A 14826-nucleotide genomic window follows, 5' to 3' on the forward strand; every position below is an offset into this window, starting at 1 on the left:
GATGGAGATAGCTGAATGGAGTAAGTGGAAAGAAAGCTAAGGAAATTTATCCTGTCTTTCTTCCTCTCTCCCTTCCCCTATGAAAATACTTAGGCTTTCATAAGAGTTCATTAAATAAGTGTTGCTATTTTAAAATTAGAAAATGTTAAGCCATCCAAGGTCACCTTACAGGTGAGATGGGTGGCATAAAAACTTAAACAAATTAGTTAATTGGGTAATCTAATAGGCAAAGAAGACTAATAGGAAGCAAGAGCTAAATATATATGTGAATATTTTTGATCTACAAATCTCAAGCTCCTCCTGTAAGTGGGAGAGGAGCCAAATGCTGGACTGTCAATACTCCAGGCAAGGAGTATTTTGCAAGGACTGCAAAAATTATTTTATTTCAGAGGCATATGCAATATGTTGTGCCTGATTTGCAAATACTTCATTTTCCCCCTGTTTTCTGCAAATACTTTCTTTCTTGACTGTTTTTTGTTTATTCAAATGGCAGGATACATTTGTATATCTTAACTCATAAATAGTTAGGATGTTTGCTTGCTTCTCTCTCTCTCTCCCTCCCTCCCTCCCTCCACCCTCCACCCTCTCCCCCCCCACTCTGGCATCTTTCAAAAATGTTGACATTTGTAAGAAGGAAGTCAAATTACAGTTTTTGAAGTTTAACATTTCAGATACATTGGGGATTATTTTGTATCATATATTTGTTTCTGACTGTAAGGGAAATAAAAATTTGATGACAATACAGTTTATTTATTTATTTATTTAGTGTATGGTATATGTTAGCCAGGGATCACTGAGGTGGCTGCCTGCCTCTGTGAAAGGAATTTTTTTGGGCAGTGTTATTTTCTCCCGTGGTACGCCTGAATGCTGGTAGCCAATCAGGGGAGGCTCCTTTCTTGTCCCTTCTGCAGTTTATTCACTCACGGGAATTGAACCACTGAACTGTCAACCTCAGCAGTGTGCAGGCCCAGCATCTTACCATATAAGCCACCACAGCCCCCCGACAATACAGTATTATCTGTTTTTAAGTTTGAATTTATTTTGAATTATTTTAAAGAAATTACTGATTACTTTGAAGATTTCAAGATATATATTAAATAGGCTACACACTGATTCTCTTATTGTACTAAAACTTCTTCTGATGTTATTTTCACACTTTGTATATAAAAAAAATTAATCAAGTATTGACCTTTAATCTGAGTTAACCTACAGTTAGATTGCAAGTTTATGTAGAACATCATACATTAAAAAAAATACTTTCATATATATTTATTTATTGAAAGTCTTTCATTCTAACACAGGGTTTGGTAATTTTCCCAAAGAGCCAAATGAGAAACTGGAGCTGTTGGGGAAGACCTCTACCTCCATCCCACTTCCTCCCCACTGCTGCCATCCTGCCACTGCCATCTAGGCCAGACAGGGACAGTTAAAAGGTGGGATGTGGCCCACACAGAGGTGGTATTCAGCCAGTTTGGATCGGTTTGGGCGAACCGGTAGCAGAAATTTTGAGTAGTTCAGAGAACCAACAAATACCACTCTGGTTGGCCCCACCCCTGCCAGCTCCCCGCTGCTCCCCACCTGGTTGCTGCTTGCCTTGCCCTGCTCCACCACCCCACCCCCAATATATCTTACTTGTGCCACGTGGCCCAACTAATCTCCGCACCCCACCCGCTCTGTTCACCAAAGATAAGCATGCTGCCCGCTTGCCCTTCGCCTTGGGCCAGGGCCCAAGGATGCACCATTACCGGCTCTGGTCTTGCCCCGGAGCCTCTGCCTGCTTGCTGTTCGCCTTGGCTGGATCGGGGAACATGCCATTCCCTCGCTCCGGCCTTGCCCTGGGCCTCCACACGCATGCCCCCCGGCCTCAAATTACGCTCCCCCGGCAGAAGCAATTCGGGGGGGGGAGGACTGCATGGGCGCAGGAGGGCCAAAGCAGTTTGGAAATGGACTGGATGGTTCTTACCTGTAAGAAGTCCCTTCCGGAAAGCGCTGCAGCGGAAATCTTGCAGCCGCTTCTTCGGTCCTTTGCCGAGCCTCAGACGCTTGTGGAGATGCTCCATGTGCTCTCTGGGTTGGCAGCTGCTACTCTTGCTGGGAGAGTGTCTTGTGCAATTTAGCAGCTATGAGCTGCTGCTTTCTTCTAAGTCCCATCCAGAAAGTGCTGCAGCACAGAGAAGCAGCAGCCATGTTGAATGCAGTTTCTTTCAGTCACAGCGCTTTCCGGATTGGACTTAGAGGAAAGCAGTGGCTCACAGCTGCTAAATTGCAGAAGACGCTCTCCCAACAGTGCAGAGAGAAGCAGCCACTGCCCTGGAGAGCAGAGATGGAGGGGAGCAGGCCCTGAAAGGCTGCTTGGTCAAGCCGTGCCGCGTGGCGGAAGCTGCACATGCACAGAAGCCGTGCGTGGAAGCTGTGTTGCGCACATGCATGGAAGCCATGCTCATGCGCAGAAACTGTGTGCACACCTACATGCGTGGAAGCTGTGCGCATGCCCATGCTCATATTTTTGGCAAATCATTGGTGAAATTATTTGAAACCCACCATTGGACCACAGGCTGTAAAATGCCCATGACTGCTCTAACAGGATTTTATTTTATGTTCAGCTTGCACAGTTTAGACAACGAAAAGCATACACTGATGGGCAGCATGCATTTAAGAAGCAGAAGAAGAAGAAAAAGATATCGAAAGTCAAAGATGAAGAATTGATACAAGAAGGTTTGGATATTAACCAATTGCAAATAGAAGAAGCGTCCCCACATAGCTTTCAAAGAGGAGCAGCTGCTGCATCTGAATCTGTTGCAGTGAGAACTTTGCAGAGTGATGAAATGATCAAGCATGATCAAACATATACCACAGAAGTAAGTGTTTCAGACTTTGAAATTAAAAAATAAAACAAAACCCAAGGTTAAAGTTAGAGGCTATTTATTGTTAGACGGTGTAGTATAATATATATCGTAAATATGCTTAAACTTTTTTGCTTTGAAAGTAAGAGCAAGTAATATTCCTGTGTAAAAGTTAATGTAACCACTATTTTTAACATGGGCAATAGTATTAATAACAGTACCACCATAAGAGGCTATACTGCCAGCTTTTAATAGGATTAAGACAGATTACAAATATTGATTAAAAAAATAACTCTGTGTAGCATTTATTGAAATTGTGGTGTTTTAAAATGATCTCACAAAATAATTACCGTATATTGATGTTTATTTGAAATGTTACTGGTTATTAGCAATCTGTAAATATTGAGTTAATAGTTGGTTTTATTGGAATGTAATATAGGTAGCCCTCCAGTAATGCCATGATAATTGTAACTGGAATTTCTGCTGCTAAACACTATGGTCTTAAAGTGTGATGTCATATGACCACATCACTTTGCCATTGGCAACTCCAGCAGTCTCCATTGCCATGATTAAGTGAATCCCACTAATCAGTAGGTGGGGATTCACCCTGCTTGGTCTGTTTCAGCATGAGCCTTAGTAAAATGTCAGGCTGCCTCTTCTTGAACTCTCCTCACCTGTCTATCTACTTCCATCTCTGTCCTTTTAGATGCCTCCCAATCCAGCTGCCCAACTATACCTGCCACCATCGCATTGTACAGCTGCCAGGACTTTCTTTCATGCTGTCTTCTTTTATACTGATATAGCTAGGGCTTGTTTCACGCCACGCCCTGCTTCTTGTAAAAGAAACCCAACATGTGAAATATGGGGCCTTTTCTCACATACCAAGCTTCTTTAACTAGTGTGCAAAAGAAGAAAGAACTCTGAGGGTCACTTGTAAGTCCCTTCAGCTCTATCCTAACTTCAGGTAGTGATTGAACAAATGGACATTAAACAAGAACTACCTGTATGTCTGTTGGAAGTCCTTGGTGGGTCCTCAAAGATCATATCAGTACATGACACAAAATACAAAATAAATTATCAATCTTTCTATCTATAAATCTGAAAATACTCTTAACCTTATTAGTATTTTTCAATTTATAAATCCCAAAAAGACAACCCACCTTGAAAAGAAGCCCTATCATGTTTTTGAGTGCATGCAATAAATTAAGCTCCACCCATAAAATTAGCCCTAATTAAGACCCCACCCACCCCAGGGTGCAAGGGGTGGAGCGAGGAACACAGATAAAAAATAAGCTAGGATGGGGATGGGTGTGTGTGAGCTGCCCTACTTACCAAACCTTGCACACCCCGATACCCGCCTCTCCTTCTTCTGTGGCCGCTTCTTCTGTGGCTGCTTGCCGCCACTCACACTGATCGCCCCGGCATCCATTTCACCTTCAGATGCCTGAAGATCGATCTGGAGCTCTGTTATCGCCTTCAGATGCCTTCCGGCAGGCTTCTGAAGGCAAAACGGAGGCTGGGTGATGCGTGCAAGTGGTGGCAAGCAGCCACAGAAGAAGTGGGCCAGCAGTGGGCTCCTGCTCGGTGGGGCTGTCGGTGCCACTGCTGTGAGGTAAGTCAATAATTAGAACCCTCCAAAAAGAAGGCCTAGCTGTTTTTTGGGGGGGTCAAAATAAAATAAGACCCAGCCTTCTGTTTGGAGAAACGTAGTAATTTTAAAGAACAATTTGTTTATGAAGTACAGATTTTGACTAATGTAAAGTTATCCTTTATTCTATGTAAAGGATTACAAACACTTTACAAACATGGAGGAATATAGGTGAAATTTTAAAATATTGCCTATCTAATTAAGTTATGAATTCACAAGATATGTACTTTCCCACAGAATATTAGCAGCATATGGTCCTGCAGAAGCTCATTTCCTTCCTTCCTTCCTTCCTTCCTTCCTTCCTTCCTTCCTTCCTTCCTTCCTTCCTTCCTTCCTTCCTTCCTTCCCTCCCTCCCTCCCTCCCTCTTTCCCTCCCTCCCTCCCTCCCTCCTACCCACCACCCATCCACCCGTTTGCCAGAAGCCTTTGGATAGCTAACCAAAGTTAAAAGCATTAAATGAAAGTAAGTGATAAATTTACAGTCCTGACGAGTATACAGGGAGTCCTTGACTTACGATCACATTTGAGCCCAAAATTTCTGTTTCTAAGTAAGACGTGTTAAATGGGTTTTGCCCCATTTTACAACCTTTCTTGCCACAGTTAAGTGAATCACTGCAGTTGTTAAGTGAGTAACATGGTTGTTAAGTGAATCTGGCTTCCCATTAACTTTACTTATCAGAAGATTGAAAAAGGTGGTCACACTGGGACACTACAACCATCATAAATATGAAATGGTTCCCAAGCAGCTGAATTTTGATCATGTGACCATGAGGATGTTCAATAGTTACAAGTGTGAAAAATGATCATACATTATTTTCAGTGATGTTGTAACTTCAAATGGTCCCTAAATGAACTGTTGTAAGTTGAGAACTGCCTGTAGTTACAATTAGATCAGAGGAAGAAAGACAAAGATCTTCAGGGCCTTCCTTGGGCTGACAGAGTTGGGATCAACCATATTTGAGGAAAGGAAGGTAATCCCAAAAGACTGGTGCTGCAACAGAAAAAGCATGGATTTTTATGGAATCCAGAGCATATTAATCCTGTTGGATCATATTGGATAGGAAGAGGTAACTGAAGCATGACAATCCTGAAAATTATCAGGCTTGCATTTTGAATTGTAATGACCTCCATTGGTGATAGTGAACTTACATGTTTCCAGTATTAAACAAGAGTACACAAGAGCATCCATAACTACTCATACTTCCACAATCTTTTACACGTTCTATTGAATGTGTAGAAACTAAGAAACTTAGTTCCTTTAGTGCTAGTTTCAGTTAGTGTAGCTGGGAGATAAAGACCTATATTCTTGCTATGTGAGTACTTCTGGGCTTAGAAACTAAGTGGCTATCAAGGACAACATGTAAAGCACATTGTAGTAATCTATATAAAGCATTGTTGTGACCCAGGGCCAAATAGGTAGTAGGAAATCAGTCAGCATAAAAACAAACAAACTTTATTTGAACAGCTGAGAATTACTTCATTCTCAGCATAGTTCAACTAAATTAAAGCAAATTCCTCCCAACACAATTCCTCAGTCCTATCACCAACCTTGGTCCAATTAGGCAAACTGCCAAAGGCATTTCTTGGCAAAGTTCATAAGACACAGATACAAAATAAATGCAACAAGATGAAGCTATCAACATTGTTTTCCGGCCCAAACTCCTTGCTGATCTTTTAAGCCTTATGGGAGTGGCCAATCATCTCTTGACCCTACTCCCGAATCGTCCTCTTTACTTGAGCTGCTCTTGCCTTCTGGCAGCTTTTCTCATGTGTACATTAGGAACAGGCTCCTCCTGTTCCTCTGCCTCACTACTGTCAGTCTCTGGAGACTTTGGAGTCCACACCTCACTCCCCAATGGCCCTGGCCCCAGCTCAGCCTCCGACACAGAGCCCTCATCTGGGCCTTCCCCAGCCTCCAGGACTGGCCCACGCTCTTCCTCAGCCTCATCGCTGTCCGACTCCATTGCCAGCTCCGCAGGCTGCTGGCAGACCACAACAAGCATAACTAGAATGCCACTGACTATGAATAGAGTTCCCAATTCATTAATGGGTGCACTTATCACACAAGATTATTTGTGGAACCAGCAGTCTATAGGGACCTCAAAATTACATACCACTTCTGTCTGGGATAGCATAGTCCTATATAAAACTCTGAAAGATCTCTGGAGCTGAATGCCTCTCCAAATTCACAGCCATTTCTTTTGTCAAGGCTTGAGCATAAATACATTTGCATCCAAACTCCTAGCGTCTAGATATTGATATTGAAATTGAAGTTTGACAGTATCACTTGGTTGGCTCAGAGTTGAGATATGTAACTGGGTATTGTCAGCATATTGATATCATCTAACCTCATACTGTGGATGACCTTTCCAAGTGGTGTCATGTAAACGTAAAACAAGAACAAGGATACTGAGGAGCCCAGAAGTAGCCACACAGCAAGAACATAGGTCTCTTTCCTCCCATCTATACCAACTGGAACCAGCACTAAAGGAAGAAAGAGAACTTCATCAAGACCACGACCTCATTCCAAACCCCCTGTGCTGGTTCAGAAGGATACCTGATTGATGGCATCAAAAGTTGGCAAAAGACCAAGAAGTCCAGACTTTAATATTTATTTTATTATATTTGGAGACCACTGAGCTGCTGAACAAATCTGAGCAGCTTATATCAAGCACAACACATATTCTGGCCAAACTTTCAGCCCCATTAGATAAACCAGGCCAGGAAATCAATTTCACAGTAAAGCTAAAACTACTTTTATTGAGATTGGCTGTAATAATTTTTTCCACCTGCAATTACATATAATATCACAGTTGGCTTTAAGGAATGTCACCATTGTGATGCTGAATTCCCTGTAATGTTAGTTTATACTGAAGATTTGTACCAGGATTCAAATATGGCCTAAGTCAGTAAAATAAAATGTTTTCTAATGCCTCAAGACAAGTTTCAACTTGATTATAGGCTCCAAAATGTTTCTCGCAATTTAATTCCAGGAAACAGAAATATCAAGAGAGATTCAAATTACCAATTGTCAAGTGTAATCTTTGTTTATTATTCAAGCCTTATTATTCAAGCTTTACTATCAAAAATCATTACATTTACTTCATTTTTCCAATATAAGCATCTTTTTAAAACGTATGTTAATTTTAAGCAGTCTTACCAATAACAAATGCTGCCTAGCAACTGTTGTTCAAGATACTAAAGGTTTTCATTATCTTCCTATGTTAGATTACTATAAAAATTCTCATCCTTTTATTTTTATTTCTATTTTAGCTAGAAAGTGAGATTTCTACTCCAGCAGATGATTACAGCTCAGAGGTAAGATGACAATGTTTATATGTTGTTTAAGGAAACATAGTTTTTTAAATGCTGCTTTAAATTATTTGTGTTCTATTTTATTATGTCAGTTTATTTTATATAAATCATTTTATTCAATCAGCATAGTGAAAGATAGTCTACAATATACATCTAAATAAGTATTCCTAAAAATAATTTTAGGAGGAATATTTATGACCAAATAACATGATATAGCTTTGCAAAAATGGGTTTATCAATAATTTTCAAATATTATTGGACTACTTTGTGGTATGTAATTGTGTCAGTATACAATACAAACACACTACACACACACACACACACACACACACACACACATGCATAAAGGCACATAGGGATATAGTTATATGTCTATAGAAATGTTATTGTATTTTATACGTATACTCTAATTGCACTAGGTATGAATGTACTGTTGATTTTTTGGTCTTTTACTGTTTGGACATAAATATATTAAGCATATAACAAAAATAATGTTTGTAATACATATATGAAAGCATCAGAACATTGTGATGAAAGGGGAAGTTGTATGCTGGTCCCCTTGGTTCCTCTATTTACCACTTTCCTGCTACACCTTCCCATATATTTGTGAGTAGCTTATTATGTATGCTGCCAACACACTCTTTAGTTTTTCTTTGCAGTAGTCTAATGTTTGAATAAAATGAAATCTCCTTTGACGTTTCTCAGCAGCTTAGCCTAGCAGGAAGTGTATAAAGTTAAAAACCTCTCAGAATGGACTGATTAGCAAAGAAATAATAATAATAATAATAATAATAATAATAATAATAATAATAATAATAATAATAATAATAATAATAATAATAATTGTTTCGATTTCTATACCACCCTTCTCCCAAAGGACTCAGGGCGGTTTACAGTCAAAGTAAAATCAATTAATACAAAGGAAAATTTAGAGTTGATTGAAGAACTTAAAACCAATAAAACCCCTTATTAAATTGAACCCTTTTTTATTTTAAATTGAAATTAAGGAACCAACAGAACCCACAAAGAACAAAAAAAAAAGTTGAACAATTTAATTGCTTCTCCACTAAGAAGCAATAGACCAGTGATGGCTAACCTTTTTGGCACCGAGTGCCCAAAGTATGCATGCGAACCCCCAAAATGCTATGCGAGCGCCCCCCCCTGCACCTGCTCCCTGTGCATGTGCACGAATGTCCCCTGCCCCCACGCGTGCATGGCAAAGACCGAAAGACCAGCTGGCCAGTGGGAGACGTGTGCGTATGTGCAGTAGAGTTGAGCTGGGATGCCGGCAAAGAGGGCTCGCATGTCATAGGTTTGCTATCACGGGAATAGACAGGGATAGAATAAATCACAGTATAATAACATGAAACAAAGACAAATCCAAATTGTTACTTTGCTTTTAGCTCCATTGCTCTTCAGATATCATTCTTGATTCTCCAGCTTCCACATCCCTGAAACTTAGGGCTTTACATATCGTATTTTTCGGAGTATAAGACGCACCGGAGTATAAGATGCACCTTAGTTTTGGGGGAGGAAAATAAGAAAAAAGCTGATTGGCAGGTGGATTGGCCTCCCGGAATACCCCCAATCAGCTATTCCCAGAAGTGAATTTTAGCAACAGGTTCCTTGGTTGTGAGCTCTGTGCCTTGCTTTTTTTAGCTTTTTTTTTCTGCATCTGAAACTTTGTTTCAGAAAAAACTTTTTTTTTTTTTTTTGCCTCTGAAAGCCTCCAAAACAGAACTTCTGAAAAAAGGCCTCTGAAGCTCTGTTTGGGAGCTTCTTTTCTGAAGTTCTATTTGGGGGCTTCTTTTCTGAAGCTCCATTTGGGGGCTTTTTTCCTGAAGCTTCTTTCAGCCTCTGAAACCTCCATTTGAGAAGCTGGGTGGGGCTATATTCAGAGTATAAGACGCACCCAGATTTTCACCCTCTTTTTTGGGGAAAAAAGGTGCGTCTTATACTCCAAAAAATATGGTATTTATCTCTAAGTCAAGCTGGAATAGATCTGTTCTGCTCCTCCCATGAAAACAAAGTACAAAGAAAAAATTAAGCCATGTAAATTTTTATATTCCTTTAGAATTTGAATTTTTTGAATTTTCCTCATGCTCTCTATCTAGATTAATAGGTTTAAATTTGATTGACAGATCAGATTTAAGTTTTTCTTTTTTGTGTCTGATCCTCTTGGGATGGGATTTCTCCCACATGCTACAGAAATTTACTTATAAAATTGAGATTAGAATTTGAAATAAATTGAATTAGTTATGGATTCAGAAGAGGTTGAGATTATATCAGGCCTATAATTGGAAGCTTAGAGAATGATTATAGTCAGGCCCACATGTTGACTACCATTCATTTATAGGCAACATATTTTTTTCTATTTTTGTGTAAAAGAGCAACAGTGCTTTCCAGTGAGAGTTCTTTTTTTATCATAAATAATACTTTTAGAATGAAGAGAAAGAATTTCTTTGCAAGCATGGCACTCAATTCTTCAAGAATTTTCTCTTCCTAGAATTTTCTCTTCCATGACAGTTATGGCTGATAGAATGCAGGATACAGAGTTGTAGTGAAGCCCAATATCTTCAATGTTCTGTGCCGTTGTCCAACTCACATTGGTTCCTTCACCCATAGGACCATTTCTCATGGAGAGACTCATCAATACAAGTTGTTGTTGAGCACATCTTTTGCATCCTCTGTCAAATTATTTATTGAACTTCATAGAGGTCTATTTATATTCATAACAGCTCAAACATGATGGAGCGGTGAGAAGAAGGTTTTGACACTTCTGTCTTTTCCCCATAAGCCACTTCACTTTATATGGTTTAATACAGCATTGTCAAGTATTTGATAACTCATTATACTTTTGTTGTGCTTCATTTTGCACAAATATTTGATCAAGCACAGCAGTAGCTTGGAATGTAAAGCTCTTAAAAGCTGTAAGATGATCCAAAAAGACAGGGATAAATTTGAGAAGCATAAATTGTTTTTGATATGTTTGTATTAACAATTTATGCCTAGCAGACATTTGTTTAATCTTTGTCATCATATCTAATATTTCAATTTACTTGAGTTCTGCTTAGGTAAGGTGTTAGTTACTAACACAAATAAAATTCTATTCCTCGACTCAGAATCCAACTTTTTGAAAACCTCCGGATTTTGTATTAACTGTTATATTGGGTATGTTTGGAATAACAGAACCTGTGATGTATTTTCCAAATATAAGTTACTTATAATTGTCACTTCTGTTTTCTTCCATTTAAGTCTTGGAATCATACCCAGTAAGTTTATCCTCAAGTTAAGTTCAATTGCCGATGATAACCTGAATGTGTCTACATAGATTTTTGGCAGTAGTATGGAAGTGGCTTATAATTTTTTTTCTTCCATGTTTTTCTCTCTCTCAATTTAGCCTTAATCCTGGGATTTGTTGATGTCCTTCATCCTACTACTAATTGGGTCTGACCAATTTAGCTTTGTTAAGATCTGTCAGTTTTGGTTAGATGCTTCCACCTCTATAACTCTTCTTTATAGTTCCTGAAATTAGATGACAAACTTTATTAGATTTCTATTATTTTTTGGTGGAAAAACATTTTGTGTTACAATGCAATGGAAACCTTGAAGTATTTTCTTTTGAAAAATACATAAATTATCCATGATATCTTTATCAAGCCTTTATGCATACTTCTGTATTAAGAAAAAAAATCCTGATTCAGTAAATACTAATTGTTCAATGAAATCTTTTAGACATGTTTTTTCCATTGTCCAAGTCTTTGTTGGGGAAAAATATTACAAAAAACGACCTTCTCCTTATTTTACTTTACTGACAAGAGTATTTCCTTGTATTGATTAAGTAAACTGGAGGTATAATTAATCAGGAGTAAATATGAGTTTACTGTATACTTATTAGAGGACAGATAGTTATTTCTAAGAACACATCAATTGCATTCTAAATTGTATTTTAAAATATAACCCATATAGACATTTTTCTCATGCAGATAAATGGTGGCAATTTTTTGACAAGAACTGATGTACCTTCTGACTTTATTAGGGTATAGTATTTATAATTAATTTGTGGCAGTTAATACTAAAACACTAAGTGATTTGCTTTGAGAAATGAATTAAGACTATTAACTGCAATTGTTCTACTTGCATGACATAACAATTTCTAGTTTATGTGCTCTATCCTTCTGTTGCATTTTCACAGTATTGAGAAGACAACTTTTAAATTTTAATTTGGATTAATATGCTGTTGCTTTTATAGAGCAAGCTATACTAATAAAGTTAGTTTCCATAGCAATGCTCTAAAGTACTGTGTCATTTTGCAAAAAAATAAATATTTTACATATCTTCACTCTAAAACAATATTATACCATGCTGGGTTTTAAGAACCTTGAATTGGTTTAGGAAGAAGAATTGGAATTTGGAGAGAAGTATACTGATCATGAGGTGCAGAATACTGTAACAGAACTGGAGATGATGAAGAATGAATTGGCTGGAAAGCAGCAAGAGATTGAAGAGCTAAATAAAGAGCTAGAAGAAATGAGGGCAGCGTATGGTACAGATGGGTTGCAACAGGTATAATTACCTTATGTTGCTTTCTGCATGCTTGGTACAATCTGAGTTGCTGAAATTGTTCATTTTTTGTTTCATTTTACTGATACTAATATTAGAAATATCAGTATAATTATTGCTTCAGCTTCCACATTTTTGGTTCAGTTCTTAATGAGTTTTGACTTTAATTCTATATAAAAAATAATAGGGTGGTTTTTGGTTTTTTTAGAATCCCCCTAGTTTTGTTAGACAAAGGACAGTGAAATTGGCGTTCCTCTTATAAATCAAGAAAGAGGTTGATAATGTAATGATGCAATAAAATTTATCCACTTTTGGACCTGGATAACATATAAATCTAGTTCCTAGAAGAACACTTAGGAATCACTTTGGATACTGGGATGGGTTGCATACAATATAAATTAAATTAATAATGTCTGCACAATTGAAATGTATACAAATAATTATCATTTGCATTCTGTACACATTACCCTGCTATTGTGCATATTTTATTTAGTATGTGCCTATAGTACACATCCTATATCTGTCCTTTTGGATTATTGATGAAATAGCGATGGAAAATAGCATTTCAAAGTAGGCAACTTTATCCCATTTTTTCATACTATATCTGGTTTCTCTTCTCTTATATAAAGATTATATATTTTGTTTTTATTTTTCAAATTCGACATATAGAATAATTACAGGAAGGTTTCAGAAAATGCACCTATAAGGTGTTTCTGTATATGTTTACTGTTAGGCATTGTACACTTATGAGATGATGTAAAGTTTTGTGGTGCTTTGTCTTGTGACCCAGAGCATTTGTGAACTGACAGATAGTAATAGCAATAGAACTTAAACTCCTATATCACTCTATAGTTCTTTACAGCAATGTCAGCCTTGTAAATTCTAACAATCTGGGTCCTCATTTTATCAATCTCGGAAGGATGGAAGTATGATTCAACTTCAAGGCCTGTTAGGATCCAAGCTCCAGGCTATTGGCAGAGTTAGCCTGCAATACTGCTTTCTAACCACTGCGCCACCACCTAGCTGCTTTATAAAAGATAAAAGAAATTAAATAGGAATTAAATAGAATGAGATTTGAACTGTGGAAGATGCTGAAGTAATTTTTTGTGATAGCCTACTTGCAAATCTTTGATTTTATTCCTAAAATATTTTAAGTATGCCATGGTTTTGTCAGAATCTGAGTTGTTTTACTTCAGCAAAATAATTTGTGGATTCTGTGTTCCCCCATTTTATCTCTCCCTGTCCTTCCAAATATTATTCCAGAAAATGTAAGTATTGTCTGCTAAAACAAGAAAATGTAATATTTGATATGTAATATACACAGCACTACAGTGCTTTTTTTCTATTTGTTCTTAAAATCCAGAATATTCTTATTAAAGTGCAAACATTTGCATAAAATCCTTAAAAGCAAATAAATGTTCCATAATGGATACACTGTAGGGGATCCTGGGCCACCCAAAACTTACATTATACCATGTATGAATAATTAGTAATAAATACTCATAGTTATTTATTATGATATGTTGAAACAGTTGTGTTTTACACCTTAACTTTAATTAAATTATTTAGTTTGTTAAAATTTTCTGTTTCTCAGGCTGTCTAAATACAAGTCTAAAAAGGTATAACATTTATTTATTTATTTGATTGATTGATTTATATCCCACCTTTATTACTTTATGTGTAACTTATACTAAATTTGCTCTCTTTATAGAAAGTAAACAACTCTTAATAGTAATTTCTAGTAACAGGAAAAAGTTGGAGTTTTTCAGAGTACATTTTATCCCACTATTTATTTGCCTAAATAAATTGCCTAGCTTAGATGTTTGTATTTTATTAAATTTAGAATATAATACTGTTATTCTAGATTGCAGTAGATCTGTTTTTTAATAAAAGATAAATACTCAATGAAAAAAAATTTCCTTAACAAGATTCTTATAAGTCTTAATATTAAAATGTAACAGTTTAAAATCGTTGTGTTGGTTTAGTGTGGTATTTGCAGGAGAAAGAATTTACTGAAGTTTTGAGTATATGAGTTTTAAAAAGCCTGGATATAATTACAGTGCTTTTCTTTCCTCATCTTTCGGCTAAAGGTAGTCCTCAATTTATGACCAGTCAGTAAGCTGAGTTCAAAGTTATGATGAACCCCAAAATGGGACTTTGAATCTGAATTCAAAGTTCCAATATCCATGCTCCCTGGGTCATGTCACTGCATTTTTGGTGCTTGGCATATTTATGGTCATTACTGCACCCTGCAGTTGAATATGATTTATGACATTTTTGCCAGAAACCAGCATTTATTTCCAGTTTCTGGCAAAATCTGTCCCAGAGTGAACAATGGTTTACTTAACAACTACTGGGTTTGCCACAAAAAAGATCATAAAAGTGGATGTAGTTACATAGAGACTCACTTTACAACTGTCATGACCAAAAGTGTGGGCTCAATTACAATCATAAGTT

The 14826-nt window shown here is 37.3% G+C and overlaps 1 protein-coding gene across 15 annotated transcripts in view; it reads left to right on the top strand.

The window, feature by feature from the left end:
* Positions 1 to 14826, top strand: part of AKAP9 (A-kinase anchoring protein 9) — a 115975-nt gene that overhangs the window by 10883 nt on the left and 90266 nt on the right. For 13 of the 15 annotated variants that reach the window (XM_058179576.1, XM_058179587.1, XM_058179580.1 and 10 more), the window contains exons 2-5: positions 2604 to 2858; positions 7765 to 7809; positions 11793 to 11846; positions 12202 to 12372. In XM_058179576.1, the coding sequence (XP_058035559.1) occupies positions 2604 to 2858; positions 7765 to 7809; positions 11793 to 11846; positions 12202 to 12372 (525 nt within the window). The remainder of the gene's footprint in view (positions 1 to 2603; positions 2859 to 7764; positions 7810 to 11792; positions 11847 to 12201; positions 12373 to 14826) is intronic. The other 2 variants (XM_058179581.1, XM_058179588.1) reach the window with 2 other exon arrangements.

Source organism: Ahaetulla prasina, chromosome 4, assembly GCF_028640845.1.
Source record: "Ahaetulla prasina isolate Xishuangbanna chromosome 4, ASM2864084v1, whole genome shotgun sequence".
NCBI lineage: Eukaryota > Metazoa > Chordata > Lepidosauria > Squamata > Colubridae > Ahaetulla > Ahaetulla prasina.